Below are 24,483 nucleotides of genomic sequence, written 5' to 3'. Positions count from 1 at the left end.
CTTCATTTCCTTCTATCTCTCTTAAATAGCACACTCTGCAAAACCTCCTCTGGCATTGCCATTCCAATTCTCCAGCTGGTGAGATGTCCTTTGGGCCTTGTTTTAACCAGGCTCAGGGTGGTTTTTTCCTTTCATCTTTCTTTCTCTGGGCCTCTTTATTAAAGCTGCAGTAGAGGTTGCCCAGCCCCACCCCCTGGGCAGCCCCTGCCTTCAGCATCCAGTTCTTTGTGGCACTGTTAGCCATCCTTGGGTCCACGTGGTGGGTGCTGGTCTTACCAGTTACCCCATTACCCCTGAGAGAGGCTCTGTGTGTGAGGCGCCCCAGGGCAGATCTGTTTCTCTCTCTGTGGCTCTAAAGTACTTGTAATCTTTCTTCAGAATTTTCTAAATAAACTCAGATTTTAACTTTCATACCCTGAAGAGGTGGGGGTTTGGCATTGGGGGAGGAGGGCTGTCAATTCCATGTTTTGTTTTGTTTTCTTTAATGCAAGAACTACAATTGAACACACCCTTTAATTTATAAAGCAGAATCTCTTAGAAATATCAGCATCTTCTAATATCCAAGTCACTCTCTTCAGCAGGTGAATGAATTGAGGCTTAGAAAGACAGTCAGTTGCCTAAAGTTATCCAGCTGCCAAAAGTGGAGTTGGGGCTTAAGTCTGTGTTTTCTGATTGATTAATTTCTGAGTATGGCATTTTTTTCTATTATATTCAACTACCCTGTGGAGGATGACATTTAATTATGTTATTGTTCCTCTGTTATCCAGGCTTTTTCTGTCTTTGTTGTCATTTTTTGGCCACTTTGTTCCTTAGTTGGGCTCCCTCTAGGCAGGGGAAAAAGGAGAGAATGTGAAATTCAGGGGGTCCATTCTGCTCTAAGGATGTGGATAGACCAAACTTCTGGAAATTATAGGTGGTAAAGCTGAGGAGGCTGAAACAAAAGATGCTCAAAGGGCGTGGGGCTCTCCATGGATTCCGTTGCTTAGGTACTGCCTGTCCTCGCTGGCCACCAATTTTGTAAATCAGAAAGTGAGGTAAAAAATACATCTTTTCACACCTGCCCTCCCCCCATCTGTCTGTGTTGTGGGTTGATCCCAGAAATGGTCCAGAAGATTTCATAGAGGTGGGTGTACAGGGAGGAGGCTGCGCCTGTTCTGGAGAGGTGAGGCAGCCCACTGCTCGGCTCCGTTCCTCCCCAGTGGAGGGTGAGGCCGCCAAATCTGGGCTTTGGGAAGGGCTGCCCCCTCTCCCAGGCAGGGCCCCGCCCAGGCTGCAGGGAGAACAGAAGGGTGCCATGCTATGATGCCTGTTGTCCCCACACTCTACTGGCCTCGGGCTGCCTGGGGATTTGCTGCCCAGTTTTCCATCTTTGGAAACGGTGTTTCCAGGCAATTCAGAAAGGGCAAGTGCAGCCTAGACTTCTTGTCAGCCCTGCTAATTGCTGATTAGAAGAGGTGACATTCTCTGTTTTCACTGTGTGAGAAGGAAAGAGAAAGAACTATCCCAGCAGCTTATTATCAGGATTCTGAGCAAATGATCTATTTTTCAGAGATTAGATGAAAGAAGACTAGTATTTGGCACAGAGGACCAGACATCTGGCACTTGGGATCCTTTTAGCTTTTCACTGCTTCATCATGCGACACGAACAAGTCATTTTTACTGTTTGTGTTTTGATTCTTTTTCTTTTTGTGGAATAGTAGTTATGATAGAAGCACTTCCTTAGCGCTTATGATGTTGCCAACCACTGTTTTCAGTATTAGCTTTATTAACCCTCCCACAGCTCCATGAGATAGGTACCGTTATTACTCCCTTCTTACTGCTGAGGGGGCTGAGGCATAGGGAGGTTAAATCATGTGCATGAAGGTGTACAGCTGCTGAGTGATGGAATTGGGACTCCAACCCCAGCCAATCTGGCTCCAAAATAGTGGAATACACCTTTATTCATGAACTATTAGCAAGGGATGCTGCACTTAAGGGCTTTAGGGTCCTGGAGGCTGCCATAGTGAAAAACTCAGTACTGAGGTTGGTGCTCCCTGTTGGACAAGCACCCTTCCTCCCATCCTTTTCTGCGCCTCTCTCCTCGTTAGCAGCATCTTCTGTCTTTGCCAGCCCCTTTCTCTGCCTTTATGCATACTGAGTCCTCTCTGATCTTCAGAAAGCCTTCTTTTCTTCTTTCTTTCCTTCCTTTCTTTTTTTTTTTTTTTTGAGATGGAGTTTTGCTTTTGTTGCCCAGGCTGGAGTACAATGGTGTGATCTTGGCTCACTGCAACCTCTGCCTCCCAGGTTCAAGTGATTCTCCTGCCTCAGCCTCCTGAGTAGCTGGGACTACAGGCATGTGCCTATAGAGATGGAGTGTCACCATGTTGGTCAGGCTGGTGTCAAACTCCTGACCTCAGGTGATCTGCCCCCCTCAGCCTCTCTAAAGTGCTGGGATTACGGGCATGAGCCACCGCGCCCGACCCTTTCCTTCCTTTCAAGGCAGACTCTGGAGTGAGTAAGCATGCCCTCCTCAGTGCTAGTCCTGGACTCCCACCACCCTCCTCCATGTACGTCCCCTGGGCCCTGCCTACAGTGGACCGAGGCGACTCCTCTCACTGGAAACTTCCTTCTTTGGCCTCCACGACCTAATCATCTTCCAAATCTTCTCCCTACCTTTTGACCACATTCCACATTTTTCCTTTTTGGGCTTTCTCTCTCTCTCTCTTTTTTATTCTGCTCCCTATTTGGCCCATGCTCCTTTCCTTCTGGGGAGCAAGTCTGGTGGTGGGCTGGGCCCGGGCTGGCCAGTGCAGTGGCTTTCACCCAGCAGTGCTGACCCACCGGACATGAGGGCACATGAACTCATGCCCCGGGAAACGTGCCATCCTCACCTTGTCTGCCTTCAGTTTTGCCATAGCCAAAGGAGGCCGCCTGCTGCTCGCTGACGACATGGGCCTGGGGAAGACCATCCAAGCCATCTGCATCGCAGCCTTTTACCGGAAGGAGTGGCCGCTCCTGGTGGTGGTGCCATCCTCTGTGCGCTTCACCTGGGAGCAGGTTAATGCTCTTCAAATTGCAGTTTTCACAGAGAAGGTTTTCTTAGAGTCATAAAATAATGGTTTGCAGACAGGGCCTAGGGATCTTTAAGTATCGTCTTAGGTAAAGGCAAAGGCAGGAAGAGAGATGAGATGCCACCTGAGGGCAGGCTGGGGATTTTCTGGATTAGAATCAGGTTACACCTTGAGGGAAGAAAGCCAAGGAGAAACTGGCTTAGAGACTTGCGTTCATCTGTCAGCAGGCACTTCTGGGACCTCTGTGCCCTGCTAATAATACTTTTCATCTGTACCACACTTAATTTTTTTTATTCTGCTTTTTTATTGTTTTTTAAAATTTTTATTCATTTTGAAACTGGATTATGAGACTGGCTAGGTTTTGTACTTTTTGTAAAGATGAGGTTTTGCCATGTTGCCCAGGCTGGTCCCAAACTCCTGGGTTCAAGTGATCCACCTGTCTTGGCCTCCCAAAGTGCTGGGATTACAGGAGCCACTGTGCCTGGCCCACACTTAATTTTTAAAATATTTTTACCTCCTATATTTTCCTCAATCCCATGACAGTCCTGTGTGGTGGGTACAATAGACAGTAACCCCATTTATAGATGAGAAAATGGAATCTCAGAGGTTAAGCTCCATGCTTCCTGTTAATGAGGAGCCCTGGCAGATCTTGATGTGGCATCTCCTGACTTCCCGACTCAGGGATTTTGCACTCTGTAGAGGGGGGAGTGAATGGGATGTTCACTGTCTGCCAGGTAGCTTTATGGATGCAGAGCCTGACAAGAAAACTGTATCACCCACCCTTGAGCTTTTTCTACTGTAAATCCAGGAATCAGAGTGGTTTTGTGAAATGAATAAAAAGCCCGTGAACAAACTCAGTGAAGAAGGAAGACCTAGTCCATCGTCCACAGCTTTTTCTAGCTTTATGCGACTGACATCAGCCTGGGGCTTCTTCCTGAGGCCTCCACAAGCCACTCGTGCAGAGGAGGCAGCTCCTCCTGCTGCCAGTCAGCCCAAGGCCCAGGCATGCTGTTGCGACCGAAGAGATGGCAAAAAAAAAAAAAAAACTAAAAAATATGCATCTCGTTTTTTTTCTGTCCGGGTGGTCTGAGTTCTTTTCTTTAATTTTAATTTTTTATTTTATTTTTTGATGAGACAATGTCTCATTATGTTGCCCAGGCTGGTCTTGAACTCCTGAGGTCAAGTGATCCTTCTGCCTTGGCCTCCCAAGTCTTGTGAATTCTGCCAGTGCCTGTAGAAAGTAATCTTCAGTACATATTTTGTGTGTGTTAGGTTCCCACAGTACCCTCAGAAATTCTAGGAAGAGTCAGCCAGATGGTGACCAGCCTGAGGTTAGAGAAAAGGCCAGCCCTCCCTGTATCGAACAGTGTCACCCCAGATGAGGCAAGTGAGCACCCAGATGCCTGGGTGAGTTTGGCTAGAGATCCTCAGATTGCCAGAGAGAGAAGGTGAATTTGTAGAAATATTGACATAAATAGTCTTATAATCATCAATAAACGTTTATGATTTGCCTTCAGTGTACCAGGCTCTGCTAAGTCCTTTATAAAATTCCTCTTAAGAAGAGTCGCGTTCTTTCCCTGCAAAAACTTACCATCTAGTTAGAGATCACAGAGATGAAACCCAGACACTATGAAGTGACTGTTGACAAAGGCAGGGAGATAGCCAGACATGGTGGTTCATGCCTGTAGTCTCAGCAACTTGGGAAGCTGTGGCAGGAGGATCACTTGAGGCCAGTAGTTCAAGACCAGTCTGAGCAACATACTGAGACCCATCTCTTTAAAAAAAAAAAAGAAAGAAATTAGCCGAGTATGGTGGTACGCACCTGTAGTCCCAGCAACTTGGGAGACTGAGGCGGGAGGATCACTTGAGCCTAGGAGTTTGAGGCTGCTGTAAGCTATGATGGTGCCACTGTACTCCAGCCTGGGCAACAAAGTGTGACCAATACAACTCTTTTTTTTTTTTGAGACCCAAGTTTTCTCTCCTGTTGCCCAGGCCGGAGTGCAATGGCGCGATCTCGGCTCACCACAACCTCCACTTCCCGGGTTCAAGCGATTCTCCTGCGTCAGCCTCCCGAGTAGCTGGGATTACAGGCATGCACCACCATGCCTAGCTAATTTTGTATTTTTAGTAGAGATGGGATTTCTCCATGTTGGTCAGGCTGGTCTCAAACTCCCGATCTCAGGTGATCCGCCCTCCTCGGCCTTCCAAAGTGCTGGGATTACAGGTGTAAGCAACCGCACCCAGCTCCCCCAACTATTAAAAAAAAGGCGGGGGGGAGTGTCCTGTCAGTGGCAAGTGAAGGGGTGCAGAAGAGTGAGAGGAAGGTAGAGGTGATGGCTGTTCATGGGCATGAGCCTGCTGCTGTCACAACCAACAGCTGCTGTGCTGGGTGGTCATTGTAGCTTTGTTCCCTCCTGTTGTCCACAGGCCTTCCTTCGGTGGCTGCCATCTCTGAGCCCAGATTGCATCAACGTCGTGGTGACTGGGAAGGACCGCCTGACAGCTGGCCTGATCAACATTGTCAGCTTTGACCTTCTTAGCAAGTTGGAAAAACAGCTAAAAACCCCTTTTAAAGTTGTCATCATTGTAAGAAACTTGGCAAAGTCTTTAAGTACTTTATCTCTCTGGAAACTTTCTTTGTAAAAGCTCTGAGAACTTTCATGTCTATAATCTCCTTGAGCCGCGTTTAGTTTCTAGAAGAATAGAAATCACTGTCTTTATTTTGTGGGGAACTGGAAATTCATTCCCCTCAAGTAGCCATTCTCAACTCTGGCTACGTACTAGAATCTCCTAGGGAGCTTTTTTTGAAATTGTGATTTAATTAGTCTTTGCTGGGGATTTCTAGCTCATCTTCTTTCCCAGCGTGAGTCATGGATGGAGGCCATCATGTGGATCCCAGGCCACCTGGGGCTCTGGGGACTACAACCTGGACGGTAAGGGGGTGTGCCTACATCTGGTGCCATCTTACTCAAACAATTGAGTTTTCTTCCAGCCAATGTGAAGATACACCCCCACCCCACAAAAGCACTTTTTACTCTAATTGTATTTTGGAGGTCTTTTTGTGTTGTTTTTTTTGAGATGGAGTTTCACTCTTGTCACCCAGGCTGGAGTGCAGTGGCGTGATCTCGGCTCACTGCAACCTCTGCCTCCCGGGTTCAAGCAATTCTCCTGCCTCAGCTCCCCAAGTAGCTAGGATTACAGGCACTTGCCACCACATCCAGCTAAGTTTTGTATTTTTAGTAGAGATGGGGTTTCACCATGTTGGCCAAGCTAGTCTCAAACTCCTGACCTCAGGTGATCCACCCACCTTGGCCTCCCAAAGTGCTGGGATTTACAGGTGTAAGCCACCTTGCCCAGCCTCTAATTGTTTTTTAAAGAAGGTCTGACTGACCTGCTTCCAGATTTGACAACATATCTTTCAGTTGCAGGCTTTCCTACTTTTAACTCCTCACATACTTCCTAAGGAAAGTCTAGACAGACTTGGTACCCAGCCATCTCTGTCAGTACTGAGTATATTTACAAAACTCAAACAAATATTGTGGGAGCTTAGAGAAAGGAAGGAGAAGATACCGTTACTGACCTCAGGGGATCTATTATTCTGTTTTGGACATGAGAGCCACACTGTGTTCTTAGCATAAGCAAACTTGAGTGTTGATAGTTTTGCAAAGTGATAGAGGTAATGAGTCTTTGGGGGAGTAATTTCTGGTTCGGCACAAATTCAAGTGTGGCTTTGAAAAGATGTCAGCATACATGTGAAATGAAAACATTACAAGAAGTTTCCCAGGATGATGGGGATGGCTCTAGAGTGTGTGGGAAGAATAATGCTTTCAATTCTTGAGTGTTGCCTTGTGTTAGGTACTGACATATAATCATCTATTTTCCCAGTGGCCCCTGAGCAGGCTTTATCTTTTATCCTTGTGAATTATCCATTTCACAGCCGATGAAACTGGCAGTGAGAGTGGGTACATAAATTTGCCCATAGGCACGAAGCTAGCAAGTTAGAGGTTATTGATTAAAGCTGGGTTGCGTCTGCCTTCAGAATTCATGTTCTTCTCTTTCTGGCCCATCACTTAACCTGCCGTATGATTTTTGGCAAGCCACTTACCACCATTGTTGGTTTGTTCTTCAGTTAAGTAAGAGCTCTGTCCCCTTGCTTTCAGAGAAATGTTGTAGGAAAGAATAGAGTGATGGCTCTGAAGTGTCACACTTTTCAGAAGAGGCTTCAGTTTCAAGCCATTCTTTGAGATTTGTTCCAGTATTGGCACATTTTTACCCATTGGTTGAAAGGGCCCATTCTCTTCCATATCCTCTGTACTTTCTGTGTTTTTTCTCCATAAATACCTTTTTCTTGACTGTAATGAGGTCTCATCATCAGAAAGGCATATGACTGTAACACTCCAGCTTTCTGGACAAGATACCGTCTTGACATTTTGAGGGTTATTTCACACTCCGCTCTGTTGTGCTTTGTGGCCCTTTTTGCTCGTGATAGCTGAAATGGAATAGGGGATTTCTTATAGATCATCTTTAAGGACAGCGTTGGGATCTCACTGGTATCCCAGTTATAGGAAGGCTGATACCATTGAGTGCTTACTGAGTGACAGGGCTGTGCTAAGGACTTCACAATGTGTTAGCTCATTTAAGACTCACAGCAACCTAATACATAAGGGACTATGATACCCATTTTACAAACAGCAAAACTGGCATTACGGAGAGGTAGTTGCTCAGAGTCACACAGCAAGGAATTTGACTCTGTACCAAACTAGAAAATTTCCACTCAAATACTTAGGTATTAGTTACTCATTTGGCTTTAGAAAATATGATCAACTCTATATTTGCTTATGCAGCAAAAAGAAAAAAGAATAAAGAAAAACTATATATATATATATATATATTTTCTTATGCACAGATACAGAGTGGTTAATCAGACTTCATGTTCTAAACATAGCAGTTCCTTGAGAATAGGAATCATATCATCTTCCTTCCATTTCTCAGTTTCTCCAGCACTTTGTTTACACTTGCCTCAGTGACAGTACTGATAATATAGCCTGATCAGTTGTCACTGTGTCTGGCATCCTTCCTGCACCCTGAGCCCCTGAGGGCAGGGGCCGGACACCCCAGAGCTTTGCACCAGTGCAGGGCCCACTATGGGGCACTTGGTCTAGTGCTCCACAGGTGCGAGGTGCCTCTTAAAAAGCAGCAAACCACCTTCTAGTGGTTTCTTTGAGCAGCCTCTGAGGTGGGTGGAGCAGGGATTCATGAATCCCACTTTATAGATGGAAAATTGTCCCGGAGAGATGAAGCAACTTGCTCAGAATGCAGTAGAGCAGCTGCCACCAGAACCCTGGGTCCTGACCTAGGCCCACTGAGCCATCTCCTTGAATGAGAAAGTGCTAAGGGAGCATCCACCTTGTGCTTGCCGTGCCAGGGTCAAGCCTAAAGTGGCCCATATTTCTGTCCACTCAAGATTGAACCTTGTTCACTTATGTGGCTACTTCTTTTCAGGATGAATCTCACTTCCTCAAAAACAGTAGGACTGCCCGCTGTCGAGCAGCTATGCCAGTTCTAAAGGTGAGTACTTCTGAGAACCGAGCCCACTGAGCATTGGCATCCCATAATATTTTGCTCAGGCTTGCATGTGGTCCCTAGTCCAGCAGGGGTTGCAAGTACAGACCTGTGGGCCATGGTCATGACTTGGCATTGACTTAGGGTGTCTCTCTCTCTCTCCTTAGGGCTGTGGTACCAATTTCATCTTTCTTCCTAACATCCTGCTAAGGAACTAGTAGTCAGTACTAGTAGTCAGTAGTGCTGCCTTTGTCTCTCCAAGGTCAAGACTATTGAGGCTGGGTGGGCATTGGACTCCAGAATCCTCCTCTGGCTTCCTACTTAGACAAGGGAGAGCTGCTAGCAGCTTGTCTACTCATTAGCTTAGAAAAAACTGCCTGTCTTCTAAGTCACTTGTAGTGGCAAAGCTGTCTAGATGCTGGAAATCAGGGAAGATGAGTTGTATTAATGAAAGTAATGGCAAAAAAATGCAATTACTTTTGCATCAACCTAATACAAACAGAACTGAGCAAGGGCTGGTGGGGTCAGCGAGATACACTGGCAAAGCCAAGATGGGCTTTAAAAGCTGATACTGTTTTCTGTGGCTACCCTGAGCCTCTTTGGTTGACAGAAGGGGCAGCCATCCCCATTCCTCCCTGTGGTGGCCTAAACTCATCTCTGAGTGCTTTGGTGGGTGTGAGTTCTGGCTTCACAGCAGGCAGGCGTGGATATGTGATGCAGATTCTAGTCTTTATCTAAGCATGTTCTCATGTGCAATATAGGCTCTGTGTTTCATCTCTCTCTCTTCTGTCTGTGTTTGGTTTCTTAGTCCCCCATCCCAACAGAGGGTAGGCCTCTAAATTTCCTTCCATTTTGGGGGTGGTGGGATGATTTTGTTCCTATTATTGGAAGAGGGAAGGAGAAGTACAATTAGAAAAGTAGCCTTTTCTCTCGTAACAAGTTAGAAATTTCTCACAGATAACTTTGGAGGTATCCACTTTGGTTTGTGTAGACTGAGCAAACCAAAGTGTGTGTTTTTCTTGTGCTCAAAGCAACCTTTGTGTTGTACTAGCATTTTAAAACTATGGCTTTTATTGATTAAAAGAAGCTTTAACTTTTACCTAAACTAGGGAAAACAAATATGCTAAATGTTAATGAAGCTTAGCATTTGAACATTAATCTTACCAGTTCCTCACAAAACACACGTAAGTGTCCACTCATTTCAGATTTTCATGTGTTTAGGAATAACGGAATATGATACATTTTCCAAGGCAGAGTCACGTCATGTGCCAAACCTAAGAATGAAAGTCTTTTACTGCAAAAGCTTGGTTTTGCTGGGGTGGTGGCTCACGCCTGTAATCCCAGCAGTTTGGGAGGCTGAGGCATGTGGGTCACTTGAGACCAGTCTGAGCAACATGACGAAATCCCGTCTGTACTAAAAATACAAAAATGAGCCAGGCATAGTGGTGCACACCTGTAATCCCAGCTACTCAGGAAGCTGAGGCAGGAGAATCGCTTGAACCTGGGAGGCGGAGGTTGCAGTGAGCCGAGATTGCGCCACTGCACTCCAGCCTGGATGACAGAGCAAGACTCTGTCTCAAAAAGAGAAAAAAAAAAAAAAAAAAGCTTGATTCTCTGCCAGTATTACCTATAAATATTTATATGTCGATAGCCATTGATGGACACATTTAAATAAAATGTTTTTCCCAGGTTGGTAACCCTTCTTTTGGGAGGCTTTAATATGCTTTCCATAAGAAAACAATAGGGTTTGGTATTATGGTTTCAGTATTTCAGCCATAACTAAATTAAATCTTTACTCCTGATTGTTTAGACAAAAGAAATTGCACAATAGATAGATTCTATCATTAAAGATATAATGTGAAAGCTTCTAGCAACCACTTGTTAATGTAGTCATTGCCTGGCTGGGCAAGCTGAACCAGATAGTGGTTTCTGAAATGTGTGCTTCTCAGCCAGACCTTTGGAAGCAGCATATACCTCTATAATATCTTGAGTGTGTTTCAAAGTGACATGTTTAAAAGAAATCTTTAAACTGCTAACTAATATGTACTACTCTGCATTTGCTGTAGAACTTGGATGAATTAATATTTTAAAATAAGCCTCATGAACATGGCCTGTGTTTATGAAGGTGTCTTGAGGCCACGCTCTTCTGCAACGTTGACTTCATATAATGCTGGACTGTGGCAGGATTGGGGTGAAGGAGTGGGATGGAGCATTCCGTGCTATTCTGTTAACCGAACCTTTCACCTCTGTCTATTGTATTTTCGTCTAGATTGGAGTCTCTCAACCTTGGTACTGTTGACATTTTGGGCTGGATGACTCTGTTGTTGGGGGACTGTCGTGTGCATTTTAGGATGTTTAGCAGCATCCGTGGCCTCTACCCACTAGATGCCAGCAGTTCCTCCCCAGTCATGACAACCAAAATTGTCTCCAGATGCTACCAAATGTCCTCTGAGGGAGGACAAATCACTCTCTACCCACCTTGCCCTTCCCCAACCCCATGGAGAACCACCAATCTAAATAAGGAAATGAATCTAAATGTTTTTGGAATAATAAGATAGTTGGGGAAAAGTAAAGTATGTCTTTGAAAAGCCATATAAGGACCTAATTTAATACCACTTGATTGTTCCTCTAATGTGAACATCTCTTAGAACTATATTCTGATAATATTATGAGCATATTTTCAGCAAATAGGCATAATGAGGTATTTAGATTAAATCATACAGTTCGTTGGATAGCAGGGCCAGATCGTGTCCAGAAAAATGTGGCTTTTGTAAATGGCAATAGCAGTCAGCAGAGAGAAGATGTGTTAGATTGTAAGAAACTAGTGTCACTGTCCCCTGGGAAATGTGACATTTTTCTTCTCCCACAGCACTATTTGCTGGGGCTACTAATCTTGAATGAGGTAGATCTATTTTTATATATAAATACATGAAAGTAGACAAGATAGAAGCTAAAAAGAACAAAGTTAAAATTACTGTTAATCCCTCCAACAGAAAAAACCACTGTTAACAGCTTATTTTTCCATCATGTGAATTATTGAGCAAAATCATCATTTTTCAATAACTATGGAACATTTACATAGTAGAGACACATCCCATAATTTAATCCTCAGTATCAGACATGTTGTTGTTTTCCATTTTTGCTATTATAAATAATTCTGCAAGTGAACATCATCTGTATGTACTTGCATATTTATCCTATTAGGACAAATTCCTACAATCAGAATTGCCAGGCCAGTTTTCATTTGACCTTTTTGGGGGAGGCCTCTGAAGTCCAGTCTGGCCAGGCATAACAATCTTCACTCCCATTCAGTCTTCAATCAGAGGCTTTTTTTTCCCACATGACTCTGCCCTCAGGATTACCGGCAGGCGCCTACCTCACTTTTGAACAGTGAGGTAGGTGTGGGGGGTATTTTGCTTTAGTTTAGTTGTCTTTTGTCAACACTGGCTTTTATTGTTAAACTAGTGTAATAACAAAATTAAAATTTTTAAAAGGGAAAGGCCCCCAGAATCCTACCAGTCTTTCCTAAGAAGCAGCTGTTTCTCTTTTTCTGTAAGTAGAGAGTACTTTTTATATCTCTGTTGATTGGCTGGATGAGATAGCAGCTAAAATGTATAAGGTTTTTTTCTTTTTCCTTTGTTATTAAAGTAGTTTAAATAGATGATAAATTCAAATGGTGTCGGGTGCAGTGGCTCATGCCCATAATCCTAATACTTTGGGAGGCCTGAAGCAGGAGGATCACCTGAGGTCAGGAGTTTGAGACCAGCCTGGCCAAAATGGCGAAACCCCATCTCTACTAAAAATACAAACATTAGCCGGGTGTGGTGGCACATGCCTGTAATCCCAGCTACTCGGCAGGCTGAGGCGGGAGAATCACTTGAACCTGGGAGGCGGAGGTTGCCCTGAGCCGAGATCACACCACTGCACTCCAGCCTGAGCAACAAAGCTAGAGTCTGTCTCCAAAAAAAAAAAATTCAAATGATACAAAAGGATGGACAGTGAAAAATAAGTCTTTCAACCCCTCTGGATCCCTAGTCCCCAGTCTCTTTCCCTAAAGGCAGCTATAGTTACCAGTTTTCAGGTTTACTTCCATAAAATAGCCTGTGCCTATGGAAGTACGAATGTGTGTGTTTCCTTTCTGCCTCCTTAGAGTGTTTTACAACCATTATTTTACACTTGCCTTTATCCCCTTAATAATGTGTCTTGAAAATCATTCCATATTGTTCCAAATGACTTTTACCGCATTCTTGCAAATAGCATTCTATTGGATAAATTTATCATAATATGTATTATCTGTTCTCTTTTGATAGATTTATAACCAAATTGCAGCTATTACATGCAACACTGCAATGACCATTTTTTCATACAATAGAGAAGTGGGGAGTAGAAAATGCAATCCCTCTGTGTCTGAGATAGCTTTTTGCCTATCAGGACAGAGGGGAGAGCAGTGTCAACTGGCAGATTCTGTTTTCTGCCCTAGTGTGATGAGGCTATAGAAGTCCCCTGGGGTCCAGCCATTCTCATTTATTTCCTCACTTTCATTACATAATCAGACTTAAAAAGGAAATTATTAGAGTTTGAAGCCTATGGTAAAATAGACTGTCTTTTCCAGAGTAAAAAAATCTACCTTAGGCCGGGCACAGTGGCTCATGTCTGTAATCCTACCACTTTGGGAATCTGAGGTGGGAAGATCACTTGAGGTCAAGAGTTCAAGACCAGCCTGGCCAACGTGGTGAAACCCATCTCTACAAAATTAACTGGGAATGGTGGTGTGCGCCTATAATCCCAGCTATATGGGAGACTGAGGCAGGAGGGTCACTCGAACCTGGGAGGTGGAGGTTGCAGTGAACCGAGATCATGTCACTGCACTCCAGCCTAGGTGACAGAGTGACACTCTGTCTCAAAAAAAAAAAAAAAAAAGCTTGGAATGGCATAACTTTAATCAGCTATAATTATACCATTCGATGTATTCTCATTATAATATTTTGGTATTTTTGGACCAATATACATGCACTCACTGTCTTCATTCTGTTTGTTCTTACCCAAGAACTGCCTTGTATGTGGCATGATAATTTCATTTATGTTACAGCAGCAATACTCACTTAGCCTGAAGGCATTATGGTTATTATAGCAAATCAGTTTAGTTAAGATTAGTACTATTCAGATTTGTGACTGGAACTTTGTCTTTTTTGGAACATAGGCTAGAACCTAGAGGGAACCATTTATGTGAAATAAGCTGACCTAACCAGAGATTCAAAGGCCATATATAAGGTATCACTGGGTGGTAGGTGGCCTTCTGCCAATACTTAGGGCAGCCTCTGGTCAGCAGTGGCCATAATTATGCTGTTTTCTTGGTTTGGCCTGGTTTGTTTTGGGGGGCACCACTCAGGAGCAGAGTAAAGAATACACCTGCGGTCTCCCTCCCCGACTCCAAGCACTGGCTTTCTTCTGAATGTTGAGCTTTTCTTTTTGCTCTTAGGCTTTCGATTTAACTACAGGTGTCTCTTTTGTAGCTCCTGGTATAGTGACTGTGATCCCACATTTATTCTTGATCTGTGTTCTTTTGGTCACTTGTCCTCAAGCTATGCTTGCCACTATCCTTATTTTTAAAGATTGTATCATGACCTCTGAACTAATTAAAACACAGCTTCAATGTCCCTGCCACATCAGGGTTACTGAGTATGGAGACTTTCCAGCAGTGTGGACTTGACCTTCTCTTTGATGTTACCTGCCTTCTTCATGTCTTATTTCTAAATTGAATATATGGTATTGTGTAAATTTATTTAGACTACCATTAGGAATAATTCTGGGTATAAGACTGGACTGAGGTTTGGAGAGCATGATTTTTTTCCTAGTCTGGGGTTTTGGCAAAATATATTACAGCCCATCAGAATAATTCAGTAAAGCAAGTTACTGGCTCATTTGGAAAAAAAAAAAGAGATAACATAAAGTGATGAAGAATTTCTGGACTGCTTCTTACATAAACTTAAGACTTCAGCTCTTTTTTCTACAGTAGAACATTCTCTTGGCTCTTAATTTTATTTTTTATTTAATTTTTTTTTTTTTGAGACAGAGTTTCACTCTTGTCACCCAGGCTGGAGTGCAATGGCATGATCTCAGCTCACTGCAACCTCTGCCTCCCCTGTTCAAGCGATTCTTCTGCCTCAGCCTCCTGAGTAGTGGGATTACAGGTGTGCAGCACTGCACCCGGCTAATTTTGTATTTTTAGTAGAGGCAGGGTTTCACCATGTTGGCCAGGCTGGTCTCGAACTCCTGACCTCAGATGATCCGCCTGCCTCAGCCTTCCAAAGTGCTGAGATTACAGGCATGAGCCATCACACCTGGCCAACTCTTAATTTTAAAACTATGTGTAGGTTATCCACTTTCAATTACTACATTGAATTCTCTGTGGCAAATTATATATACACAAACTCAACCTATTCTGCAGGGCTTTCCCACCCCCAACCCACGAAGAAACTAAGCCTGTCTTTAAGGGTCATCTGATCCCAACAGTGTCTGCACATGTGAATCATGTTATCTTTCTAACACCACACAGAAAGTATTTTTTTACATTGTTCTATTGTCGATTTCTTGGGTGTTGCTTTTCTCCCTTAGGTGGGGGAGTTCACTGTAAACTCAATTTAGTGTTGATTTATGTGGTTTTATAGATTTATGTTTTCCTAGATTTGGAAGTTTTCAGAAGTGGAGGGTGACATATGACACCTTTGCAGCTCGGCATGTGTTAAAAGCCCTTATGGGTGATAGTGATGACATACACACATGTTAATGCTGAGCCGGGAGCAAGCCAAATCACCCCATTACAGACGAGATGCCATTCTGGTTTCTTTTCAAAGCTGGTCTTTTTCTTTTTTTGTAATGCTGCCTCTGCCTTTTTGATGCCCACAAACACCCATTTGCAACGCTCCCATCACTCTCTAGTCTGGGGAGTGTATGGGAGAAGCGATTCAATACTAACTACATCCTATAAATATCTGACAGAAGACCCTGGAGTTAATTTCCATCATCTGATTCATGAACTGTTTTTGCCCTGGCTCCATCCCCAGGCCAGCACAGCGACATGAAAAATAGGTTTGGGGTGATGGGGAGATTTTCTCTTTTTGATAAAACTTTTCATTTTTCCTTTTTCATTGAAATGATCTTAAAGCCAAGGCAAGAGATGCTACCAACGTCAGCTCATTGTTATTTTAATGAGTCTGCATTAAACTGTGCAGGAAATTAGAAGGCCTAGGTAACTGAACTGTGGAAATTATAGCTGGAGACATTCATAGCTCTCCCGTCATAATGGAATTAGATATTGGCGATTGTTGTGAGGGCACAAATGCGTTTTGATAATTGTATATATTGTATATTTATAAAGAATGATTTTTCTTTTCACTATTGCACCTTTATTTATTTTTATGAGGCAGTGTATCCATCTGTAAACCTAATTTATTCTCCTAGGTGATTTATTACATGCAATTGCCTTGTATTACTGTCATTAACTCAAGGTTACAGTGGTTAACAAGCTGTTTCTAGACAACTGAGCTCCATGGTAGGGTCCGTTCCCAGAGCTGAAGTGAATTTTACCTCCAGTAATTTGTAGTGATTCTGTGTTCTAATACAGTAGGAAGCGTCTCCTTTGTTTTTTTCTCACCCTCTTTCCCATCTTAATAATAGGAGATGGGATCTTTGGGTCTGATCCCCATGGGTCAGGTTGGCGTCTGGGTAGTGAGGAACTTGGAATCTGCCATTGCTGTTGACCATCTATTTTTTCCCATCTTGCCTATACTAAGCAGGCTGCTGCAGATCTGGGCTGAGTTTAGGGAAAATGGAACCAGGTATCACCTTTTAAGGTTCTTATTGTTAATAACTGCAAAATGAGCCTGAATCAGGATCTGTAGGCTTGAAGCGTTGTGAAGCTGAGTTAGTAAAGGCCTTATTTTCCTTTAAAGAAAGTCACATGGAGACGTATACATTGGCAACCCCTGACACTTCCTCTTGGGAACAGGAGAAGGCTGATTGTAATTGTCATTATCTGCGTTCAACTTGCATGTCACAGATCCACTCTGGAGGAAGTTCAGACCTACCACTGTCTTCTCCCACTTCCTGTCCAATGCTGGATTCTTTGAGTTTACTCTGTGTTCTGCAGGGTACTGATTAGCTTTCTTGTGAATTTTTTTGCAGCATACGGTGAACATTTATTGGTTACTTGGTGTCAGGCATATGCTACAGAAAATAAAGGTGAATACAGCCCAGTCCTTGATCTCAAGAGGCTTGCAGTCTAACAAGGGAGACAGAAAAGTTATAATTCAATGTAATATGTTAAGTACTAGGATAGAGCTCAGCAGAGCGCAGGCAGGGAGGATTTAAAGAAAAGGAGATGCCGTCTAACTGCTTGCATTGGCAATGCCATTAGGTTCTCGCAACACGCGTGGTCTTTTTTTCTGGGGGCATCCAGCTCCTCCCTCACTGGGGCATTTTGAACATTTCCTGTGTGCTCCTCCCTGTGTTCAGAGCACCTTTGGCTGTTTGTCTTTTAGGTTGCCAAGAGGGTGATCCTGTTGTCGGGCACACCAGCCATGTCCCGGCCCGCAGAGCTCTACACGCAGATCATCGCAGTCAAGCCAACTTTCTTCCCCCAGTTTCATGCCTTTGGACTTCGCTACTGTGATGCCAAGCGGGTATGTATTATCTCTTCCCTCCCAGCCCACCCATTTCTCACCCTGATTTTGACACTTACCTTTCTCTTCCTTCTCTCTGGCCATGATATGATCAGAAGAGCACTGGCCAGGGGAATGGATGTTAGTCTTTCTGTTTCTTACTATGGCTTTAGAATGTCCTCAGGGGTAAGATGACAATGGTCATCTTACCCTTTAAATCTAGTTTTAATGGTTATGGTTATCCCAAGTCACCGTTTTCCAGTAAAGGGACCAGTGGCTGATGTGTAGGTGTGTGGAGCTCTGAGAGCCGGCTGCCCCCTTGCCCAGAGTCACAGCTCTGCATGAGGCACAGTGCTGGAGCTATAAAATGAAAGTCCATGTCAAGTGCTGGCCCTAGAGAAGATGCTGGCACTGAGGTGAGCTAGGAGTGAGGCTGAGGCCCCAGGCAGAGGGAAGAAGTAGGTGAGGGGGTAAGGGCTTCCTCCTGATATGGGAGGAATATGAAGTAAAGGTGGGAAATTCCTCCCTGTGCAAAAAAAAGAAAAAAAAAAAAAGATAAAGGTAGATTGGGGAGCCTGATCCCAAACTGCCTTGGGTGGGCTCTGTGAGTGCAGTGCCAATGGCGCAGGCACCTCAGGACCTACAGTCAGCACTCCAGAAATGCTCTCCCAAAATGGCAGGGAAGCCCTGTAAACACCAATGCATTACCATGGAACCCTTGTTTTTAAAACCACATTAATTCAGACCTTAGGGATTCTTGTTGTGTGATCAAGTCACAAATGTACTGACACTTTGGAGAAATAGCTGCAACTTATCCTACAAGCCATCTATGAGGGTACAAGCCATCTATCAGGGAAAAGCCTTGCTGTGCAAGTACATGATATAAATGAGAGTGTCTGTCTTATTTTTTAAATTTTTAAAAGAAGAAAAAAAAGTTTTCAAGTACTTTAAAAATATCCACTTACATTCAAACAAAGTACTTACAATGTAAATTGTAGTGCTTAGCATAGTTAATTGCAAACCATTTTTAGCTGGTTATTGAGGCAGGAAATTTCCCAATTATTAAATGTATTTAAAAGCTGTACACTTCTTTAATCATATATTTAGTTCATTTTCCCTGTAGATCAATCCAGATTAGATTGATGCTATATAGTTTTCATGGTCCCTCAAAACCCTTCATGTATGATTTGGATTTCTGTCCTATTTGCAAATAGTCCACTTTCTAAAAAGGATCTTCTCTTTCTTGACTATATGGGCCCATGGCATAATAATGTTCAGCTAGTGATGAAAGGGGCTGAAGATAAAATTCATTGCCTTTCCTCCCCAAACTGTCCCTTCCTATGTTCCTCATCTCAGGCCAGCATCTCAGTAGTTTCTCCTGCCAGAAACTAAGGCATTATCTTTGAATTCTCCTTTTCCTGCCTTCTTGATACACCTCCCCAATACAACAAAGAATGCCTTCCTCATCTTCACATCCTTCTTTCCACCTAACCCAGTGCCTGATATGTGGTAATTTTTCAATTAAAGGTTGTTGGATTGTGACTATCCCAAAGTCAAGTTTAAAATTTTCGCTGCATGCAGCGGTACACACCTGTAGTCCCTGCTACTCTGCAGGCTGAGGCACGAGAATCGCTTCAACCCAGGAGGCAGAGGTTGTAGTGAGCCAAGATCATGCCACTGCACTCCAGCCTGGGCGACAGACTAAGACTCTGTCTCAAAAAAAAAAAAAAAAAAAGTAACAAATTGCTTTACTTGGTATTACTAAGTTTTAACCTACAAGGTTAAGAGCTAACAATATTAGAACCTAGGAGCATGCTATCTGTCTTAATCTGTTTTCTGTTGCTGTAACTAAATACCAGAGACTAAGTAACTTACAAAGAATAGAGGTTTATTTAGCTCATGGTTCTGGAGACTGGGAAGTTCAAGAGCATGGCACTGGCATCTAGTGAGGGCCTTCTTGCTGCTTCATAATATGGCAGAAGGCATCATATGGAGAAGAGAGCAAGACCATATGTGTCAGCTCAGGTCTCTGGTCCTTTTCTTATAAAGCTACCAGTCCCAACATGGGGGACCCACCGTGATGACCTTATCTACCTCCCAAAGGTCCCACCTTCAATCAACATATGAATTTGGGGATTACTTTTCTAACATGTGAAATTTGGGGAACACATTTAAGCCATAGCAATATCCAAATTAATTATGATATCCACTTGTTCTCAGCATGGTTTTTATTTAATACAATCCATAAGCCAGGGCTGCCTTTTTTTTTTTCTTTTTTTTTTTTTTAAATATATGCTTTTATTTTTCTGTGATTACAAACACAACTGAATATCAAATGCACAAAGTAAGAAATATACGGGGAAAAAAAATCAGATACGTTCATATATTTTTTGCCAGCCTCATGCATTAAGAAACCACTGAAAAGAGAACCTCATGCTGAGCTCATTTGCAAACCACTAACTATCTGAAGGCATTTGCTGAGAACTTCCAGTTGATTTCAGAGTATTTTTTAAAAAGAAGAAACAGCTTTACAACATTTTATTCCTCCACCTTTGACCATCTCTTCCTTCTCTCAATTTAGCAAAGGTTTATGAGACACCTATTCTGTCTCCACTATTATGCTAGGCTCTCTAGCCCTCCATAATGGAAAAACCTAGCCCCTACCTTCAGGTAGCTAGCTCATCAGCCAGGAGGAGAGATGAGCTCCTTAAAATACAAAGTAGCAGGCACACTGGCTCCCTGATTTTCTACTAGATTGTAGAAATCAGTTCCATTTCCAGTAAGATTGTTGGTGAGGGATAGGGTTTTTAATGGTAACGGCTTCTTTTTTTTTTTTTTTTTTTTTTGAGACAGAGTCTTGCTCTGTTGCCCAGGTTGGAGTGCAGTGACACCATCTCGGCTCACTGCAACCTCTGCCTCCCGGGTTCAAGCAATTCTCCTGCCTCAGCCTCCCTAGTAGCTGGGATTACAGGTGCACACTACCATGCCGGTTAATTTTTGTATGTTTAGTAGAGATAGGGTTTTTCCATGTTGGACAGGCTGGTCTCTAACTCCTGACCTCAAGTGATCCTCCTGCCTCCGCGTCCCAAAGTGCTGGGATTACAGGCATGAGCCACTGTGCCTGGCCGGTAATGGCTTCTCTAGCTGTGTGATGGGGAATGAACATTTGAGCTCACTGCCTCCCGTGAGCTACTCAGCGAGGGAGCCATGTTTATGAAGGACTGCCTAGGCACTTAGCCAGACTGCCAGAAGCCTATGTGGTGAGCTCCTCCTGCCAACCCCAGCTGCCATCCACAAAAACACTGCAGTTACTTTTATTATATTGTACTTGTTTGTGCTGGTGTAATCCATACTGAGGAACAACAGTTTTTAAAATCCCTGTAAGTCTCATCAAATAAAGATGTTACTGACATTATTTTATTACATTGTGCAATGGACTCTGTAGGATAAGCCATAGGGAAGATTTAGTATTTAGTGTACAGGAATAGTCTGACAAGCCAAGTTTTTTGTTTGTTTTTTAATAAAATGGACACCCAATTGCTTGACTTCTGGCATTTGCTGCTGGAAAAGAAAGCTCACTGCCAAACTAGAATGCCATGATAGGTGTTTTTTTGTTCATCTCATTCCTGACTTTTTTCTCTCTTTTCCTTTCCATTTCTCGTTTGTTTTATTGGGGGTTTATTTGTCCCTGTAAGTCACTAGAAGTTCTCTGAGCTAAGCCAGGGGTGGTTGTGAGAAGAGGGACCTCCCAGGATCCCACGTCCCTGTTGGACTGGGCCTGAAAGGAGCCTCATGGGGCTGTTGCTGTCTTGTTCTCTGCAGATGCCTTGGGGGTGGGACTACTCAGGTTCCTCCAACCTGGGAGAGCTGAAGCTCCTGCTGGAGGAAGCGGTCATGCTGCGGCGCCTCAAGTCCGACGTCCTTTCCCAGCTGCCTGCCAAGCAGCGCAAGATAGTGGTGATTGCCCCAGGACGGATCAATGCCAGGACCAGAGCTGCCCTGGATGCTGCAGCCAAGGAAATGACCACCAAGGACAAAACTGTGAGTCCAGGGCTGGAGACAGATTTGGAAGCAGAGGTGTCTAGGTGTTCCTTTCCATGAGAGGCCCTTGAAAATGACCTGGCATTCTTTCAGCTTTCCTTTCTGTAACCTTTTCCCTCTTCCCTAGGCAAGAACAGCAAGTCCATTTCATTCCTCAGTCTACCTAGTCGGTTTTGAAAAATCTCTTATTAATTTGTGGTTTTATACTTGCATAGATCGCTGTTGATGGATGGCCATAAAGATAAGCACAGGCAACAGCAGGGTGGTGATCAATATTCCGAATCCCTCAAAGAATGTGGAAATTATGTCTACTATATTTTGAGAATGCATCATTCTAGTAACAGTTGTTAGAAAATTAGTCCTAACATGTTTGATACATATGTTAATCCTTTAGCTATACTGTGTCATTTGTGTTAGTCAAAATAACAAGTCGACATTCATATAACAAAATAAAGTTTTTCAAACCCTCCTAACCTTTTAAATCCCTATTACAGGCATTTATGGTTGGCAGGAAGTTGGCATCCCCCTTTTACAGAGAGGGAAACTGAGGCTCATAGAGATTGCAGTTTGCCCAGGGTCTCTCAGCTGCTCCACTGCAGAGCTGAGGCTAGAACCAAGCCTCTTGCCCCTATTTTAGGACTCTTCACTATGATGGTTTTATCTTTTCAAACATTTTATTTTATTTCTGTCTTTAGTGTCATACTGTGCTAAGTGCTATAATCTATACCAGCTCTGTTTCTGTCCTCTTAGATAAAATCTTGTAATTCCCATTACCAAGAAAATAACAGTCATTGATATTTTTCAACATCATGAAGCATTATCTGGGCTTGATATTACCCTGTATAAAGATATTTAGATATAGATCTCAGCCTTCTGGGAGGTTACAAAATAAATAAGAATGACAAGAGACAGAATGCATGTTTTTCATGTTATTTTGCCATGGGATGAGCAAGATTCATTGATAACTTTTAAGAAATGGCAGGATAGAGGATGCACTGGCAAATTGTCAAGCTGTATTGAATTTATGCTGTACTACATATAATAATCTGGATGGTCTGGAGTAAGTGAGCAGGCATCATCTCTTTATTGTGGAGTTTTCAAAGTTAAACAACATTGATGTAGACATATAGACCAGTGTTCTCAGATTATATTTCAGTGGAACCATGAGTAAAACCAGGAAGCTTTGTCACTAAAATCAATCTTGGTGGTCTTTTATTTATTTTTAGAGATAAAAATGCAATGAGTAGAATATTTTTTCTCAATTTGAAGTTTTTTCTTATAACTTTTTCTTAATAACTTTTGTCTACTGGTGAACTCTACCAGACAAGAAAACCAGTGAACTGGTATAGCAAATATAATATTAATGGAAAAATTCAGACATGCAATATTTTTAGATGCAAAGATCTGAATATTTATAAAATGTTTTTTTGCCAGCAAAGTTGTTCCTTGTGTGTGTGAGATGGAAGTAAGTCTGTTAGTGTTTCATGAGATTCCCCAGAGAACACCCTCACCAATACCTGGTTCACCTCCTGAACCAGTTTCAGAACAGCCAAGGTAGACACCTGAAAAAGCAATTAGTGGGCATTTGAATTAAGCAGGAAAAGCACATTAACTTGTTGAAACACAACTGTGAATTGTGTAGTATGGCCAAAAAGAAAAAAGAAAAGCAGTAGAAATTTTGTACTTAGTGCAACAAGATCTGAAAGCATTTTGTAAACTTCTGCCAACTTGTATAGTTCTTCAAGTAAAGGAAGTAGCTCTTTTCAAAGATGATTTCAGATGCCACCTGAGAGTTTGATTTCTGAGCTTGTTGGTGTTGCTATGAAATTAACTAGGAGGTACCATGGAACTTAGGAATGTTGGGTGTTTTATAACTTTAGGTAGCTATACAAATCCAGTATTTTGGGGGACATTTTTATATTTTCTTGCTTAGAAATGGAGCCACAGCTCCCTTTTGGTTGTGGAAAAGTACATAAGGATAGTGCCAGTTGCCCAGAATCCTGCCTATTGGGTGATTATCCTCCTTGCTTTGTAAACACCACAGTCTTAACTCCATTTTGCAGATGATGAAAATGGAGCCTAAATTGCAGTGTCATTCTTTAAGAATCCAGCTGAGAAAGAGCCCGGAGCTCTTCTCAGTCCAGCACTTGAGAGTTGCTGTCTGCTTCCTTGGAGTCTTAGGAAAATTAAACGTTTATCCCTGAAAGATAGAAATTGAGTTGGTACAGATTACCTTCAGTGTGATGGCTGAAGCGAGACACTAAATTCTTTCAGATAATAATTCCTTAAGAACTTGATGACTTTTTGTGTCTTAATATAAATCCATTTTTATAATGGAAAATCCAAGTAGAAAACAGATTTGTGTGTTTGTGCTTTGGGCCATCAGAACCTTTGGATTTCTAAAGCCATTGATTTAGTGCATTTCTAAATCATGGATCTGATCAGGAGCATTGCTCTAACTTAATTCAGGATGGGAGTCAGCATCAGCTGGAGGCTGGACTAGATGACCATAGGCATGTCTTCCAAACCCTGGCCAGCTATGAAATCCTGAGTTGGAAGGGTTAAAATGGGGACTTATTTTTTTTATGGTTTTAGTCAAATAAGGAGACCCTGTGGATCTATAGAAAGTCCCTTCTCTCCATTGCCACCAGCTTTTTAAGTTACTTTTTAGTCCCAAGTTTCCTTGCAATTTTGCAAATCATAGTGACTGCAGCCAAGCACTGCTGACCTGCCTGTCAAGAATTGATTCTTTCTTTGTTCCTTCACACCTTTCCATCTGGAAGAATACATTTCTTAAAAAGCTTTATATCACAGGAGCCGAGGTGAAGGAGCCAATTTATAGAATATAATGTATAATGAAAGACTTTTCTCATTTTTTCAGCTGAAATAATGGATATCGCTTCACAGGCAAAGGAAAGCTGACTGTAATCATCTTTTGTCTAAAGCCATTTTTTCATCCTCAAGACCAGTAACAGAGAAATGGAACAAGTCCATACAGATTTCCTGGTAACAATATCAGTTCACCCTTGCCATTTGACAATCCACTCGAATTTCCAATGTAGAAAAATTTAAAAACTCCATTGGATCTAATTTAATTAAGGTCTAGTCAGGAACAAAGAATGCAGGTTATTTAAAATTTCCTGGCCAGTAGCTGGCAAAAGAAGTAAGAT

The 24,483-nt window shown here is 42.8% G+C and overlaps 1 protein-coding gene across 1 annotated transcript in view; it reads left to right on the top strand.

Moving 5' to 3' along the window:
- SMARCAL1 (SWI/SNF related, matrix associated, actin dependent regulator of chromatin, subfamily a like 1) overlaps positions 1 to 24,483 on the top strand; it is a 70,190-nt gene that overhangs the window by 17,303 nt on the left and 28,404 nt on the right. Inside the window, exons 8-12 of the mRNA XM_032754554.2 lie at positions 2,886 to 3,036; positions 5,478 to 5,636; positions 8,553 to 8,618; positions 17,153 to 17,293; positions 21,095 to 21,313. Coding sequence (XP_032610445.1) covers positions 2,886 to 3,036; positions 5,478 to 5,636; positions 8,553 to 8,618; positions 17,153 to 17,293; positions 21,095 to 21,313 — 736 coding nt within the window. The remainder of the gene's footprint in view (positions 1 to 2,885; positions 3,037 to 5,477; positions 5,637 to 8,552; positions 8,619 to 17,152; positions 17,294 to 21,094; positions 21,314 to 24,483) is intronic.

This window comes from Hylobates moloch, unplaced genomic scaffold (genome assembly GCF_009828535.3).
Source record: "Hylobates moloch isolate HMO894 unplaced genomic scaffold, HMol_V3 SCAFFOLD_1, whole genome shotgun sequence".
NCBI classification, from domain to species: Eukaryota; Metazoa; Chordata; class Mammalia; order Primates; family Hylobatidae; genus Hylobates; species Hylobates moloch.
Note: the sequence above shows the minus strand (reverse complement) of the source record. Positions and strands in the feature narration are given on the sequence as shown.